The sequence below is a fragment of the Centrocercus urophasianus genome, unplaced genomic scaffold (assembly GCF_019232065.1).
Source record: "Centrocercus urophasianus isolate 14NV4802_14NV808 unplaced genomic scaffold, USGS_Curo_1.0 seq_11, whole genome shotgun sequence".
NCBI classification, from domain to species: domain Eukaryota; kingdom Metazoa; phylum Chordata; class Aves; order Galliformes; family Phasianidae; genus Centrocercus; species Centrocercus urophasianus.
In genome coordinates this window covers 14,939,043-14,957,516 of record NW_024884253.1, presented here as the reverse complement: position 1 = coordinate 14,957,516, position 18,474 = coordinate 14,939,043, and the positions used below count along the sequence as shown (strand labels likewise).

Below are 18,474 nucleotides of genomic sequence, written 5' to 3'. Positions count from 1 at the left end.
AGACCAATACGAAGAAGTATACAAAGATCAATGCTGGAACCTGTACTTCAGCCAAAACAACCCCAGTCAACACTACAGGCTTCATGCAGAGTGGCTGGAAGACTGGGTAGAAGAAATGGACTATGGGGTGTTGGCCAACACCTGGCTGAACATGAGCCAGCAGTGCACTCAGGTGGTTAAGAGGGTCAATAAGCATCCTGGCTTGTGTCAGAAATAGTCAGCCAGCAGAACCAGAGAAGCAATAACCCCTTTGTATCCAGTTCTGGTGAAGGTGCACACCTCAAGCACTGTGTTCAGTTTTGGGACTCTCGTTACAAGAAAGACATTGAGGCCCTGGAGCATGTCCAAATGAAACTACTAAGGAATCTGGAGCACAAGTCTAATGAGGAGCAGCTGAGTGAACTGCGATTATTTAGTCTGGAGAAGAGGAGACCATATAGCTCTCTACTTCTACCTGAAAGGAGACCATGGTAAGGTGAGGGTTGGCCTCTTAGAGAGAATGGCCTCAAGTTGTGCCAAGGGAGGTTCAAGTTGAATATTAGGATGAATTTCTATTAGAAAAGAGTGGTCAGGCACTGGAATGGGCTGCTCAGGTAGGTGGCATAGTCACCAGCCCTGAAGATGTTCAAGAAACATTTAGACGTTGTATTAAGAGACACGGTATAGTGGGCAAAATTGACGGTAGGTGGAGGACCAGAATAGAGAATCTTGGGGGTCTTTTCCAGCCCTGGTGACTCTATGATTCCATTCAATTATTCTTTTTGGGTTTGATTACCAAGAGCTTTTAATTAAACATGGTAAAGCAAAAAGTATGATCTACATTTTCATTGAACAAAATTAAAATTTCATGGGAGTGACATTCAAATAAAAATTTCTGCGATTATTTCTCCACTAACATCAGGATAGTTGAAGGAAAAGGATCAAGTGTATCTTTTAAAAATTATTTTTTTTTAACCAAAACTATGAAATAGAATATGAACGAATATTAAATTAAGACTTGAGGAAAAATAATGTCATTTCATAGATTAATTGGAAGAATATTAAAAAATAATAACACAATAACACGCAGCAGTGAGAATTAAAATCAGTAAGAAGCTACAAGATCCTTAAAAAAAAAAAAAAAAAAAAAAAAAAAAAAAGGAACTGAAGCTCAAGTTCCAATTTATTGCTGCACAACAACTGCCTATAACAACGCGACCACCCCCTGAACCCGTGACCTGTTAAGCACCACCCAGAACCACCTGTAACAACCACCCACACTGAGTACTGCCCACAGGAAGATTTCAGGTAAAAACACAAAGGCGAAGTAGAAATAAAGGACACTGTTTTGTTTTCTAGGAATAGTCTTCTAAGAAAAACCGAATTATTGTCATCAATTTAGCAAAGATAAAATAAAGGTTTCTCAGTACTGAAAATAGTTTCTGGACAAAATATATTTTCAACATGAAAAAAATCATATTAATACATCCTCACTAAACAGCTAATTTGGAACCTTAATTATCAGTTCTCATCATTATTATGAGCTGAGAGTTGTACTGAAAGATTACACAGTTAGAACAGCACCAAAAATTCATCACAAAAAGCTCAATTGCAGTTGCAAAATAGAGTGTTGTTGTTTTTTTTTTAATTAACCTGTTGTTATTTTTAATTTGTAAAACCTTAACTATAAATACAGCTTCTTCAGACTTAATTGTTCAGAAGTATCATTTTAAAGGAGTTAGGAAAAAAAAAATCAAACTTGATGCAACACCTCTCTCCATAAAGAACTGCTGAATCATTTGAGTTAGAAGGGTGTCCTTCCCATTTTCTGTGGGACTAGGGTGGGGGGGGGAGGGCAGAGGCCTGTTGCCCCTGTCACGGACATAGATTGATCTGGTCAACTCCGTGACAAAGGGACCCTTAAAAGTCCCTAGTCCAACTCCCCTGAAATTAACAAGGACTTCTACAGCTAGATCAAATTACTCAGAGCCTGGTCTAGCCTGATCTTGAGAGTCTCCAAGGAAGTGTCCACTCTGGGCAACTGGTTCCGGTGCCTTACTACCTTTATTGCATAAGTTTTGTGGGGTTTTTTGTTTTGGTTTGTATGTTTTTAAACAAAATAAATCTCCCTCTTTTAGTTTAAACCTATTTCCCCTTGTCTTATCACAACAGACCCTGCTAAAGTGTCTGTCCCCTTCTTTCTCATAGTCCACACTTTAGATACTAAAACACTACTATCAAGGCTCTCTGTAGCAAATTATGTCCTTACATTTGACTTTTCCTTGGATAATAAGTCTAAGTACATACATTCCTAGTCAATTTACTAAATAGTCTTGATTAAGATGAGATTGCAGGTGGGTAGAAGAGCACTAATCTTTTTATTCAAACTCAATTGAAAAACACATTTGGAGACAGTAAATTTCCTGCCTCTCAGCAGTACAAGGAACAGAAAATCCTTTCTAATAACAATTGTTAATTATTAAAGAATGGGGTGTTAAATATGTCCTTGAACAAATTAGTCTCTTCCACAAAATAATCAAAAGGCATCAGATGCAGCTAGTAAAACCAACACAAACAGAAGGAGATACTACCTAACTGTAACTCCTCTAACATAAAAGTTTTGAAATAGTAGAAGTGCACATGGGCTTAAGTGCAAAAATAGACAATGCCATGGGTGAAAAAGTTATTGAAGCTTTAATGATAGTAAGTGGACTTGACTTAAGAAACCTCTGTAACACAAACTTTATTCCAGAGAAGTATAATTGTGTAGTTACATGCTCTCTTTTCCATATGTAACACTTAGATAAATAAATATTTAGTAAGACTCTATTCATGCATCACATACATCCAAACAACATAAGAATGATAAACAGGAACACATACTTCCTGCCCAGTACTCTGAAATAGTTTAATAAAATTTTCAGATAATACCGACATACAGTATCTCAACTGAAAATGCTTGCAGTGAGAAAGTTGTGAACCATCAAGCAGAAAGATTAGAGAGTAAAATAAAGAATGCTGTCAAAAAAAACTTAAGCAGGAATGTGTCCTGGGTGTATGTACTGGATGTTATTTTGTTTAATATATTCAAGAGATGCAAAACAGGAATGAGATTGAATTACAACACTTGTGAATAAAACTTTAAAGAAAAAATTGAATCAGGTATAAAAGAAGTTGTGTTATAGTTTTGACACATCTATTGGCTAGTGATGTTAGACAAAAAATTATAGGGAACTTACGCTTTATAAATAGATAGTGATATCCATATCTGAGTACCTGAACTAATTAAGAGACATCAAAGGTTTAAAATCATTCATATTCATTAAGGACAGACATTTTTGACATTACTGTGAATCTTAGCAGAATTCTTTTGGTAGAATCACTGCTCAGAACATGAGGATACAACAGAAGTAGACTGCTCTTATGGTTAAATACGCATTTTCTTATTCATCCTCCCAGCCCTGCCTGAGCTGATAATTTCCTGTTCATCAGAGGAATCAAATGAGACCTAACCAAAAGATCAGCTGATGGGTGGACCATGCAGAGGATAATGAATTTGTTTCAAGATCATACACAGAGAACAGTGGTCAGTAGCTCAATATCTGAATGAAGTTCAATAATAAGTCATGGCTCTCAGGGAGTCAGTACTTCTACCAACGTTCTTTAAACATCTCCACCAGTGACACTGACAGCAGGATCAAATGAATCCTCAGTGAGTTTGCAGATGACACCAAGCAGTGTGGTGCAATCAATACTTGGAGGCCATTATGCCATACAGAGAGACCTAGACAGACTCTAGGAATTCTAAGAATAAACACAACTCACAAATAAAATAAGACAGAGTGGTACATTTTTAAATAATAATCTGCCCCTTAAAAACTAGAATTCTTTCAGGAACTCTCAAATAAAAACACATGAAAGAAGCAAGTATTGGGCTGTGCAAATTAATTCAATTTCAAATACAAAAAGCTTCCTTTCCCACGTTGTCGTGGTTCACAGTTTGTCACATTATCAGCAATATACTTTGACAGCCAAAAGAAGTTGAAAACATAAAGAAACGGCAACTCATTTGGTAGAAGTTGACCCTCAATAAGCCTATCCATTCTATCTGTCACTCTAAAAGAGGGGTTCTCTCATGCTTTTGATAGGTACAGTTCTTTCTTAGTTTCTGAACCTATTACTTTTCATCATTTCATTCTTCTTTTGCAGTTATACAGGAACTATGTACCTCAGTCCTTGCTTTCTAAATTACTGTTGAATTAATTTTGTTTATATAACTTCTCCCTTGCAATAACTAAAATATTTCTCTTACCTATCTTCCCTTTGTATGATAAATAACTTAAAAATACAATATACAGTTAACTTCTAATGCATATATTTGCTGGATTAACTTCTGCTTTTTCTCTTTGTTACTTTGATTAATAGCTATCATAATGTCTTGTCAGCAGGCAAGGACAATGAACTTTAAAATTTGTTTCAAGAAACTCATGCAACTCTGTCAAAGATAGTATAAAAACTCTATAGTTGTTCTAGAATAATTCAGAAATATATACATATGCTATCTTAAGATTTCCATTCATAATATAAGAAAATTATACACTTCAAAAGCATCAAACAACTATTTAACAATAAAAAAAAAACAGTACTGTTAGGTTAGTTCCGCTTTGTCTTCACCCCAAACTCATAACTAATTTCAATTCTTAATTAATTCTTTTTTTGAATTCTTCAATTCTTTTTTTTTTCCTATTGTAGCAGTCATTATTAATTTTCAAACACATGCAAGAAGAATGTGCTTTCTTTGCTCAACTAACAGTAAATAATCACAACACTTTTTTCTAAAATACAAACAATAACAAAAAATAACTAAATGACAAAAATTTAGTTATTATGAGGATGCACTTACTAGAAAATATGAAATCTTATATATCATAAGACTTTTAAAGAGAAAAAGTATTTTTTGTATATTTTTCTACTCTATTTAATTCTCATTGTTTTTAAAATCAAAAGAATTGGGAAAAGAATGAAAATATAAAAGAATAGCATATTATAATATTAACATAATGTTGACATTAATTATAAATTTTCTTCCAAAAATATATACTTACCTTTATAATTAACCTTAAAACCAACTGATCCCACACTTTCATCCGTCTGAAGGTGCAACCACATCTGATTGCTCATGCTTACAATTAAGTCTGGTACAAAACTCCCCGTTAGCCTACAGATAGAAAAAGAAACCCAGCGAGTGGTTAAACTTAAAATAAATAAATAGGTAAATTATCAACTTTAGAAAATACAAAAGACAAAAAGAAAAAAAGACAAAAAGAAAACCTTAATGACAGTCTTGAAGGACTACTACTCTATCTAAGTTATGAAGTACAATTACAATAAAAAGTATGTTAAGCACTAATTGTCATTCAGAAAAAACTTTAACTTCAATGCAGTGTCAGATAACCAAATTTATTCTTCGTTTTTTTTCTAAGTGTTATTTACCAATTCAGACCTAAGAAAAGAGTTTAAATAACTGCTAACTTGTAAACTATTTTTAGATTTTATTTTTTCTTTTAAACTCAACATGGCCAGCTCATGCTAACTTAGCCAATATATCTCTCAAGGTTCCAATGACTGCAACATAGGATGTATCAAAATACTCCATGTTACCTTCAATCATATGCATCTTCCCTTCTCTGAATCTTATCTGGGACAACCCGGATTCTTACAGGAATATTAAGCAGCAGTAAAAGCCCATGAAGAGATACTATATTATATTATTGAGCATACAGCTACCCTATTTCAGAACACACACATCCTACATTCACAACTAACATGCTATTCTTAAATAACAATACTATTACAAAGCTGTCCAGCTTCCTTGTAACTCTTCTACCCCTCATTACCTCTACCACAACAAAAGATGGAGGCCTATATCAGATTCACCTGGCATTCATTCCTTCATTAACAAAATGCTACTTGTTAGAGCTTAAAAACCTGCTATTGGTCAATGACATTAATTGATTAAAAAAAAAAAGCTAGTTACACTTAATTTCTCTTTTTTTAACTTGTCATATTATTACAATAATTAAAAAAAAAAATAGTGTAATCCTAGATGTGTATTCTATTTGTTAAATTAAATGTATGATAGTAAAAATTGTTCTCTAGTTTTATATTATATGGATTTGTTTTTCCAAAAATTTTGTCTTAAAATGTAGTAAAAGTTTATCAGTTAAAACAGAATGTTTGAAAGTAGCACAATATTTTCCATTCCTCTAAAATAGATCACAAGCTGACTGTTTAAGAGTAAAAATTGTTTCTTTTTTTTTCCAGTTCTAATCATTTTCTTAAAGCTGAAACTTAAAATGGACTATTTAAATATATCCTGCAGTTAACTTTAACTCTTCCCTCTGGTCTTTTTTTCAGCTTGTTTCCTTATAAAATACTCTGTTGGAGGAGAAATTCTTGTCAAATCTCCACATCTGTCTTCACAGATGGAGCTACCACAAAAACTCTTGCCAGAACTGAACAACTAACTGCCTGGCCAAAATAATGTACAGACTGCACATTCCTGCACTAAAAGAAAGTGTCCTCATTGATTTCAGACTTTGCCAAATTAAAAAATTAACAGGATATTACTCAGAAACAACACTGATGTAAGTTTTGTAATGGTTATCGATGACTGACAGTAGATTTCAGGAATATTAAAACTACTAGGATTATTGATCTCCTTGCTTTTTCAGAGAGAATAATTCCTATAATAAAAAGCTAAAACAATTTTTATAATTTCTGATTTCTGAAATGGATTGTAAGAAAAAGTACATATGTGTTTTAATGCACAAAGTTTTCAGATGCCCTACTTTCTCAGTGAAATAGTACACTGGAGAAAAAAAAAATCTATACACGCATTTTTGAAATTAATTAACAAAGTACAGAAATAATTTATCACTTTTACTTCAGTATTTTAAATCACATATTTTGAAATATATTTGAAATGTAGTTTCTTATCATCTACAAATTCCTATAGGCTTCAGCTGAGTTGCTAATAAGTGGAGAAACTTCACAATAAAAGAACAAGTTTCTCCAAGACAGGTGCCAGATTATGAGACAGACATCTAAGTAGATACAGCTTGAACAGAAAAGGGGTGTTTGTAACATACAGTGACAAACTTTCAAGTAATGAGATTTCTTTTAATAAAATGAGAAAAATTGGACTTTAGTTTTCAGACTTAGGGAGATTTGGAGAGATTTTAAGGGTCATCAGCAGGATCCAGATAAGATAATATTATATGAAGGGAGTTATTTAAGCTTAGATAATAATGAAATCCTGCAGTTATGAATTATCTTCTCTTTTCTCCTGGGGTTTATGAGTATTCTACTATTGGTAATGATTACCGAGAGGGCTTCTCTCCTAGATGCACTTTCTTATGTCTTCCCTTTCAAAAGCTGAGCAGTGAGAACTGTCAACAACATAAACTGATAGATACAATTATGACACTTTCCTTTTAAACAGTTTAACAGTAGCCACATGCTCAACAGTGTGATTTTCATCTTCCTGTGTAGGACTCCAAGACTGTCTTTTCCACATACTAGTGACATACATTCCACTTGAGGTTACTCCTTTCTATCTGATTAAAACGATATAATACAAGAGACAGAATACTTGTAGATGCCCAATACAGTAAAAAAAGATTAAAAATGAATTTCATGCCTTGTGCACTCAGTGTTCTGAATGTGCATGCAGGAGTTGAGTCTGGTTGCATTTTACGTAAAGACACACCTGCAGTAACTGTCAGTGTAAGCTGCTGAAAGGCAGAATTCCATTCAGAAAAGGTGCTGTGACTGTTTTATGAGGAGGAGCTACTAACTTTTCCTTCTTTCCCACTTACACATTATATAACTCCATCCTGCAAAAATCTTTGTTTAAAAAGCAAGCACTAAAAATGCCTTTTCTTTTAGTCACCTGGCAGAGCCAGACATAGCAGAGGGATCATCTCCTGCACGTAGATAAGCAGCTAGCAAGCAGTGCAGTGATCCAGGAGTGGGGCAAACAGGATATGGCAATAGCAGAAGGGCAGGGCACAGCAGTTTGCACAGACAGTTCATGCAAGGCAGGCGAGTTGAGGGAAGCAGCATGCGCTGCTCTTCTCATCCCAGGAAAGCTCTCTGTTACTACCAACATGGTGCAGGCATAAACAGAAATGCAGGTGGGGGAACCCACAAGGCCGCCCAGACTTGTAATTCTGGGAGCTCTGGAATCTGGAGATCACGTATGGGACCACATCAGGTGAGGGTGACATGGGTGCAGATGAGCCCAAATGATGATCTTGGGCAGCTGACCAGGCTGAGAGAGGAGGTAGCCAGGCTGAGATACATTCAGCAGTCAAAGAGGGGAATTGATGCCTGATATCACATGGTTGCATGAGCAGACAAACAGCCCTGTACTGGGGCGAGCCAGGAGAGGGAGCAAATTGGCTGGGCTCACTGTGAGGAAATTAGAGCTGCTGGCAGAGTGGAATGTACTGTTGAATGACAGAGGGAATGTTGTCACTCTAGAAAGCAGTAAGGAAAAAAATGAGATTTGCCCCAGAGGTCTATGGGAGGAAATCAGCATATCTGAAAGCTCAGCTGAAGTGCCTCTATATCAACACATGCAGCATGGGAAATAAACAAAGGTAGCTGGAAACCATGGTGCCCTTGGAAAACTTTGAACTTATTGCCATCACAGGAATATGGTGGGAGGATTCACATGACTGGAACACCACCATTGAGGGCTATAAACTCTTTAGAAGGGATAGGCAAGGTAGAAGGGGCAGGAAAGTTACCATCTTTGTTAGGAAGTGGATAGACTGGAGGATACTTGTTCTGAGAAACAGTCAAGAAAAGGCAGAAAATGTGTGTTAAAATTAGGGATGGGACCAATAAAGGACAGCTGGTGGTGGGGTCTTCTACAAACCACCTGATCAAGAGGAGCCTGTTGATGAGGTCTTCTAACATTAGCAACAAGAAGTTTCACAGGCTCTCATTCCGATGGAGGAATTCCAACCATGTGAATATTCACTGGTAAGACAACTCAGTGAGGTATGAGTAATCCAGGAGAATCCTGGAGTCTGTGGATGATAACTTTCTGGTTTAGATAGTAGATAGACTGACTAGAAGTGAAGCTTTGTTGATCCTGGTGCTCATCAGTACAGAGATCATTAAAGATATTAAGGTTGGAAGTAGTCTGGTCTTCAGTGACCACGCACTCATTGAGTTCATGATCTTGAGGAATGTGTGCCTGGCAAAGAGTGGAGTCAGGATCCTGACCTTCAAGACAGTAAATTTGAGGTTGTTTAAGATGTTGTTGAGCAAGACCTCCTGGGAACAAGTCCTTAGAAACAGAGGGGTGGAACAAAACTGTCTGCTCTTTAAGGATGCCTTTCTGAAAGTGCAAGAGCTCTCCAGCCCTCAAAATAAGAAAGCAGGCAGGAGAAGCAGGAAACTGGTATGCCTTGGCAAGAACCTGCAGGTCAGAGGGGAATAAAAGGGGCAAGTACAGACAGTGGAAGCAAAGATGTGTCATCTGGTAAGAATGCAGAGAGGCTGTCTGGACTTTCAGAAGATGGAATTAAACCAAGGTATGTGAGCCAGCAATGTGTACTTGCAGCCCAGAAAGCCAGTGATAACTTGGGTTCCATCAGAAGAGAAGTGGCCAGCAGCATGAGGAAATGATTGCCCCCCTCTACTGTGCCCTCATGAGGCCTTAGATGCTGTACAGTGTCCAAGTCTGGGGCCCCCAGTGCAAGAAAGGCTTTTGGAGTGAGTCCAGAAGAAGTAGATGATCCAAGGGGTGGAACACCTCCCCAATGAAGATAAGCTAAAGGAACTGGGCTTGTTCAGCCTGGAAAAGAGAAGGCTATGGTCAAGACCTCATTGAAGCCTTCCAGTATTTAAAGGGAGTTTATAAACCTGAGGAAAACCAACTTTTACGTGGGTAGATAGTGATAGGATAAGGAGTGGTTTTAAACTAAAGGAAGGGAGATTGGGTGAGCATTTTCATTTATTTTCAATTATCCTTCTCCGCCTTTTTGTTTCTGGCTATATGCTCTGTAAATGCCAGCCTAATCGCTCTGTATATTTGTTGATTATACACAGGACTTAGACATTCTTGAAGAATGTTGTGGGATGGTTAAAAATATGTATATGTGAAACTCAGTGCAATCTGACTTATAATCATAAGTAGTTTAGGTAATATATTTTTATAACTTTCTTCACCACCCTAACTCATTTTGATCTTATTTACAACAGTCAGCAAGCCCTCATCAGCATCCTATGCTACTACTTTTGTCATACGAGGCTTGTTAGGAGATTCAAGAAGTTGCCCCTTTACCTTTCTGCAAGCTACCTAGGTATTATTTTCTATTATTATCTTTATTGCAAATTAATGTGAGAACTGACCTATATAAAGAAAGTGCAATAGCCGTTAAGAGTTTATACATATATAGAGAAATGTAGATAAAAGCACAAATGTACGCTGTATCTTTTTTAAGAATTCTGATATTAGTTCACCTCTTCCTTTCCTGCTGATTTGTCTAATCTCTTTCTAACTTTAAAGCACTAAACATGTAACAATATACTTAAACTGTCATCTTCAATGACATTTCAGAAGTTTGGTAAAAGTAACTTTTGTTGGGATTCACCTGACTGTTATCACTATTTGCTTTCATTAAAAATTGCATTAATGATGTTCTATAAAGCATATGAATTTTAAATGCAGAAGACTTACACTTGAAGCACGGTTTTTGGATCACCCACTTCTCCTCCATCACCAATTGTCAGCGTGTCATAGCCAATCTCCAAATCAAATTCTTCAAAGTTTATCTGAATAACCTGGGAAATAAAATAATATGTCTGACTTGTGCCTGTAAATAAAACTTTCAGAAGCATAAATAAAACATTTCCAATTAAAAATTACATATACTTGACTGTAAAATATTCTGAATGTAATATAATTAACAGGTTTATTTATTGAACTACGAAATTGTGATAATTTTAAGATATCACATCTGGTATCACTCTGACCTCCTCAAAGTATTGTCATCTCACTTATTTACGTGATTGTTATAATTTTAATACAGTACAAAATAATTGCATTACATTTTGATTAGGATATACATAAAGGGCAACATAATTGTTTATAATGTCTGCAATACAGTTATCTTTAAATAACAGTAGAATAATTGCACTTGGAAGAGTAAATATACTGGAAGTTCAGAATGTAATTTATTCCTTTCATCTATAATCTGGGTAAAACAGCATTATGTTGGATCAAAGGTAAAAACCATTTTCTTTTAGGAAAGAAATGATGATGTTATTCCCACTGATGTGTTAGTCATGTAAATTCTTTACGAAAATTTGAGGATCTTGTGATATTTTTCATATGCATTAAAAACACAGGATACTTCTAAACAATAATTCGTAACACTTATTTCTATTAAAAATGGTCTTGTAAGTAGGAACTAAGAGTGTTTGTGCTTGGAGCTGTGGAAATCATTTTAATGCATCGATAGCTTGTGTTACTATGTTACATTGCAGTTCTAATTTTGTTTGAAATTTGATGTTGTTAATTTTTTGAAAATAAATTTTAAATCACCTCTTTCTTCTGGCCTTCTCGTATTATGAGAAATAACAAGTTATTAGCTGTTATAAATTTTGCAATCTGAAATTCTTTTCAGAAATAATGTTTCTATATTTAACTGAAATAGATGTACATGCAAAAATCTTGCATTTTCTGCAATAACCTCTTTCAAAAAAGCATGCTTTATTAAAAGATTTCTAACACACTCTGCGACTCTCCTAAATCTATGGTAATAGGAAAAGTATGAATTAGAAAAGTATGCTGTACAAAATCATACATGCATTTCTGAGAACTCATTCTGTGCTTGACATGCCAAGTACATAATGTACAATGTAAACTGTACTTGAAATCTTTGCAAATGTGTCTGAATGGCAAGGAAATAAGTACTGTTAGCAAAGAGATATATTTTTTAGAGTCTTTGTATTGCAAGGTATGATTTACTTTGATCAGGCTCCAAGAATGCTGGAGCTGGCATTGTATTGAATATTGCCTTTAGAATAGTGAAAAGGTGTTTTGATGACATCAGCATATAGAGTTGAAGATGCTGGATCCTTTCATAATGAAAACTGAGTTTTAGGTGAGATGACTGCATAACATAAAACTGAGTAGTAAACCCATCAAAATTCTGTTTTTGTCATCTACCATGTCTGTTTTTTCCCTTTGGAAAAAATGACATGGTTGTATGTGGCAGAACAAAAAGATATGTGATACCCTTGAATCAGCTGTACAGGAAACTAAAAGAGATTCATTCTTGATATTAATCTGCTATCATTTGCAAGATTAAATAAAAACTTCAGGCAATACTATGCTGATTGATTACAGCATTGTTTGTTTTTAATCAGATCAGCATTAGCAAATGTTGATCTGTGTATGGTATGCAAAACAATCAGAGAGAAAGGGACTAATGTTATTTTATGTATAAATTCAAATAAAGTATATTTTCCAGTTTTCCAGAAGCATCATTAGTATAAATGAGAAATGTCCTGAAGAAGGCTGCATCCTGTGGGAAAGACTCAAAGCTGGAGTTGAAGCATGTGGAGAGGAGCCTGTAGTGGAGCAGGAGATCTGGGGGAGCTGCCACCTGTGGGGGACCTGTGCTGGAGGAGCCTGTTCCTGAGAGAAGGCCCTGTGGTACAGACCCATGTTGGGGCAGTTCTTGATGAACTGCTCTGTGTGGGAAGCCCATGTTGGAGCACAAGAAGATGACAGAGTTGCAGAGATGAAACGCTATAGAATGTTCCCTGTTCCCCTGCATGACTCAGGGGGAGGAGGTAGAAGAGGGTGAATGGTGGAGGGAAATTGTTTATAGGTTTTTTTTTTCTTCTGTTCTAGTCTTTTATTAAATAAATGATGGTGATAAATTACATTTACATTCCTATTCCAAATCTCTTTTTCCTAAGCACATTCAATACGTGTGCTTTCTTTTCATAACATTTTCTTCCCTGTTCTGCTGAGGAGGAGGAGGCAGGGAGTGGAATAGTGGAGTAGAGCTAGCCACTGGTGTGGAAGCACCACACTATCCTGATACAGATTATGTTTTGAATTTTATTTCACATAGAAATGAAATTCTGGAGTTTTATTCCTGAATATTATTAAGTATGTTTCTAGAGACTGTAGTCATGGATCTATTTTCTCCCCTGTTCTTTCAAATATGTACAAGCAACAAATTTATTTAAAGTTAATGAGCTATGCACTCATTAGTCACTAAAATGAACAGAAAAGTAGTTAAAAGGAACACAGTATTCTTTGTCCATCATGGACTGCTTTTGCTGTTTATAAATCCAGAAATAATGAAAATACATATTATTGTTGAATTAAATTTTTAAAACTAGAAGCAAATAACAAAAAAGATGGTAATACTGATCATTACTAAGCTATAAAGAGAAAAATCCTATTTGAAATATACTTCCTGAAAGTTACGATAATTATGATGTTATTTTTTTGTTCTCTAATAATTTTGCAAGGACTTTTCTAAAGGAAGAGTTGGGGGCAGGGATCTAATTTCTAAAGAATTACAGCAGAGCTTTTTTTTTTTTTTTTTTTTTTTAATGGAATATGTCATTTGGGACTCATTTCATGGGCAGAAACCAGTCTGCTATACAGCTGAGAATTAAAATATCAGATTTTATTGGGAAGTTAATGGCTAACTTGAGAACTTAAAACAGTTCTGAAGGAGAATATGCTTACATGGTTGTGTTCCAGACAGTTGTTATGACTGTGTCTAGTTCTTGAAGTTCTTGATGGAACTAGATCCTCAGAGATTTAAGGAACATATTGCTACAGGTGAAGTAATCAACATTTTTAAATTTCAAAACATACAATGCAAAATGCTGCTTAACAAAAGAAAGTGTGTGTGCATCAGAACTGCTTCTGAAGGGGAAGTATAAAAATTTAAAGTTGTATGTATTTCCATATGTGCATCTGTTAACCTAAAGCTTCCAGTGCAAATGTATCTCTAAAAATATTTTTGTATATACTCATATTTTCACTCCATAAAATCTGCCTGCCATTTTAAGTAGTAAAATAACTGTGGAGATGTTTCTAAAATTATGAATCTCTTCTCCTCAGAAGAGTGCTTAGAAATTAAGCTAAGATGTTGCTTAAACAAGCTGTATCTTAGACAGAATTAACAGTAAGATATGAATCTGAATTAAAACATCCTGCGGAGGATACAATGTAACTGCACATTATTTTGCTGCATATTGCATATAGTCCAGTGATTCAATGTATCCAAGAGTTTCTAGCAGCTCTGTAGCCTAACAATAATTTCATTTGCTCTTTTGTAGCTACCTACTACAAAACCAAAAGAAAACTCAAAACAGTCTAATCTAACAGTCTAATTAATCCCTTTTGTCCTTTTAATTTATTTTAATCTTTCACTAGCAAAGGAGAAAAGAGGAGAGGAAAAAAGGACATGAAAAACTGTAAGTCTCTTCAGGGTGATAAGTACTCACTAGCTCATCTGGAAAGTTCCTTCTATATGGTTGATTCCATTTGTTGGCAATAATCCTCATCAAAATGAACTGTACAGTTCAAATATTGGTATTTGACATAAATTTAAAAGGCAAAGAACACACACCAGATGAATTATCATCTATCAGTATCTTCCTAGACTTTAAAGTGAGCCTGAGTGTTTTTGTATTGATATCCACATTGTGGGCATCTAAAATAGAATTCAAATGCATAACCATATATCAGTAATACCATGTAAGATGCTGTGAAGAAGCAAAATAAATAAATAAAATTACAGGATCTTCGGGAGAACTGTGGTGCACTTTTGGATAGGCTGCTGGAAACCGTTTGGTGTTGTCCCAAAGTATCATAGGTCAGTGGTTACCAGTAATCTTAGACTTATAGACAGCAGATGATTTCTACTTGCAGAGTGACAGATCTTAACACTTATTTTGTGAGTTCCTTAAGAAGGATTTTTTGTTTTGTTTAACTCCAGTACAAATGTTAAATATCATTTAATTTTCCATAGAGGCTAATCCTGTAATCAGTTTTTTAAAAAACCTCTTAGAAATATTTGTTCTGGAGCCATCATATTTGGAAACAAACGTGTAGTCCTTTACTATCCTAGATAGATTTCTAGGAAGTCTTACAATGGGAAGATGGCACATGGAAGTCACATCTCAAAAAGTTTATAGTTTCACTTTTCATTTTATAGTTTTTTTGTTTGCATGAAAGTATAACCTTTGTTATGTCTGTGCACATTCACAAGAGTTTCTGAGATGGATTAGCCAGCAGACTCAACATTTAATGTAGTCCCAATATAAAGGATTCAGAAATATTTTGTAAATAAGCCTTTCTACAAATAAAATAGTGATAATGCTAAAGAATAACACAATCCAACTATCAATATAGCACTCACGAGGATAATACAGGAGTGCAAATAAATCATAAAGTAAATATATTGGCTTAAACTTCAGTCAGTGTGTTTATCATGTTTTTCCCTACAGTTCATATTATTGGATAATTTTCTTGCCATATTTTCTCCCAACAAATATCTTAGTCTTTGCAAAAACTATTCTGATATATCTCTGAAAAATTACTAGTATTTTTAAATAATGTATTTGTATTTGCTTTTATTGAGCCACTAGAAAATCAGAAACTTTTTTTCCAACACATTGGATGAAGTGACTAATTACTATCTAATATTAGGCTGTAGACAAGGAGAAAGGTTGCAATTTCCAGCTATCTTTCTGGTGCCAAAACATCTAATTTTGATCAATAAAGAAATCTATTTCTGCAAAAATTATCTTATAAAAAAATACTATTCTCCTAATATGATCAAAATATACTAGCAAGAGTGAGAACTTCTCCTTAGTGCAATGTATGTGCAAGACATCAACTTCCATCAGTTTTCAGAGTTATTCTAGAAACAGCAGCCAACAAACAAACCAACCAAAGAAACTGTAGGATGCTGATAGTATCCTGTCCATCAAAATCAGTCAAAATGAACTCTGGTTACCTTCTCCACTGATAGAAGTGATATCAAGTAAGGGGAAAAAAATGCTTGCTATTTATGTTTCTATCTCCTTATATTGCCTCAGGATGGCTAATTGCTTTAGTGCTGAGAATGCCAGACTACTTTCCATGTAGTAAATGATGTGATTTTATATTAGGCAGCATAAGATAATGAAAGGATGACATCTGATTGATAGCTCTACCTCCATAATTTTCCATGGAACCATAGATTCCCCCCATCAAAATAATTGTGTTATACATATGATTATGAAAGAATGGTTCCATTTGGAAAACTTATTAAATCTATTGTTTATTATAAAACAGGTTTAATTTTAAATTAATTATACCAAATTGTAATAATCGAAAAAATAAAGAATCTCGTCACAAAATAATCACTTTCACTACCTTCACAGATAGTTCTTTTCCATGGGTAAGATATTTGGAGAGGAATTCATCTTGTCTACTTTGGACATTTCTCTAAGCATACTTAATTTCTTAGTATATTACTATTCATTTTATCTAGTGAAAGTAAAATCTCTTCACATTAACTGTGGAGACAGTATAAAACAAAATCTTTACCAACTATGACACTTAACCTTTTATTGACTTAAATTAGATGATATTGATATGCATAGAATCTCTCCCTCCCTTAAAAATGTTCCTCTATGTCTTCTTTACTACAGCTGTGAAAAAATGAGGATGATTGTAGTCAGAATAATGTGTTATTTCCTGTGACACTAGTTGAACAGGACTCACTATTTGGGTAGTATTTGGTCTGTGGCATAATAAATAAATGAGCAGAACTGTAGATTTTAGATAAAGGTAAAAGAAGGTAAAATTGTTTTTCACTTATGGGGTAAAGAAAAACATGCCTATATTCATAAAAACAGTTGTATGTCCCAAGTTGCATATAGCTGACCTAGGATAGAATAACAACATTTTTCATAAGAGGCCAAGATTCAGATTCAGAGTAGTAACCAGGACAGCCATAAACAGGGAGTAGAAAACAGTTTTGAAATCTCTCTGAAAATTAAGGTATGGGAAAAAAAAAAAAAAAAAAAAGGGAAAAAAAAAAAAAAAAAAAAAGGAAAACAAAAAAAGAAAAAAAAAAAAAAATAAGAAAAAAAAAGTGTTCCAGAGATCAAAAGGCTAAAAAAAGGCTTTAAAGTTTAAAAAAGTCAAAAAAGCAGATTTTTTTTTTTTTTTTAGGCATGTGTAAATGCTGAATTAAGCATACAACCTTTACATGATATATAGAGATATGTAAACACCATGCACATAAAAGAACTCATGTTTCACATTGACATTTTGTGGGCTTCTTCACACAAGCATTTAAACGACAAGATCTAACATCAGTTTCCAAACATGGTCTACGTGGATTTCCCAGCCTTGAAGCTGCGATCCATAAACTTACAGGCAGAAAATGCTTGGTCCCTAAGGCACTTAATCTTAAAGCACTGGTCTAGTTTTGACCTATATATTCACCAGATATGTGAAGGCTGTGGGACAGTATATGAGAATGTTTGGATATGTATTTATTTTTTTCTCAGTGATATCATTATTTACAGTTGCAATGCAGAATACCTGTCCATTTAGCTTTTCAAACAACTGTTAATATTCCAAACTCCCAAATCTGGGATATAGCATTTTTGAACATACTTCATGTTTCTTATAAAACAATCTCTCCCATGTTATTTTGCATGAATGTCACTCTCACATGAGTATAAATTTCAAAAGCTCAACAAACATGTTTAACTTCTTGAGAGAGGGACTGCTTCTCTTAAGATTTTTGGTTTTTTTTCCAGTAAGGTTTGTTGTATTTTGCATTCATTTACTCACTTATTTTTAGTGTTAGTGAACACTTCGCACTATGTTACTCATAACACTAATCTTAAGACACTCGTATTCATCCCTTATTTGTGTCCACGGCCCAAGTTTAAACTTACAATGCAGTTATTGCCTTACTTTAACAATATATTTTGGATTAAATTTATACTAAGAGATAATTTAAATCATTATTTTGATTAGAATAATAAAGCAAAATCCTTTTTTAGCATACAGTTCTATTCCTTAACTATGGAATGATCATATAGACACAAGAAACTGTTTAAGGTTGGAAGGATTGTTTCAGAATAATCCGAATTTCTCTATTAAAATATTGTCTCTTTTGCTACAACAGGACAGACTTATTTGTATCTGATTGTCTGATTTGCTTGTCGTTTTGATTTGTTTTGTTTTATTTGGTTTTTTTTTGCATCACAGATTTGAAAGGTATTTTTAGGTCTCAAAGACCTCAGTCATTCAACCTCGTAACATAAAGAAAGTATAATTAAATGTAAGTAGTAAATGGTGGTGCAAAGAATCATAAGTCTTTACAGGAAACCTCTTCACAGAAAACAAACAGGCCTAATAAAATA

General features: G+C 34.5%; 1 protein-coding gene across 3 annotated transcripts in view; it reads right to left on the bottom strand.

The window, feature by feature from the left end:
- The window catches only part of CSMD3 (CUB and Sushi multiple domains 3), a 525,852-nt gene that overhangs the window by 238,610 nt on the left and 268,768 nt on the right, over positions 1-18,474 (bottom strand). For all 3 annotated transcript variants that reach the window (XM_042839423.1, XM_042839431.1, XM_042839438.1), the window contains 2 exons: positions 10,739-10,842; positions 5,085-5,197 (listed from right to left, as the gene is read on the bottom strand). In XM_042839423.1, the coding sequence (XP_042695357.1) occupies positions 5,085-5,197; positions 10,739-10,842 (217 nt within the window). The remainder of the gene's footprint in view (positions 1-5,084; positions 5,198-10,738; positions 10,843-18,474) is intronic.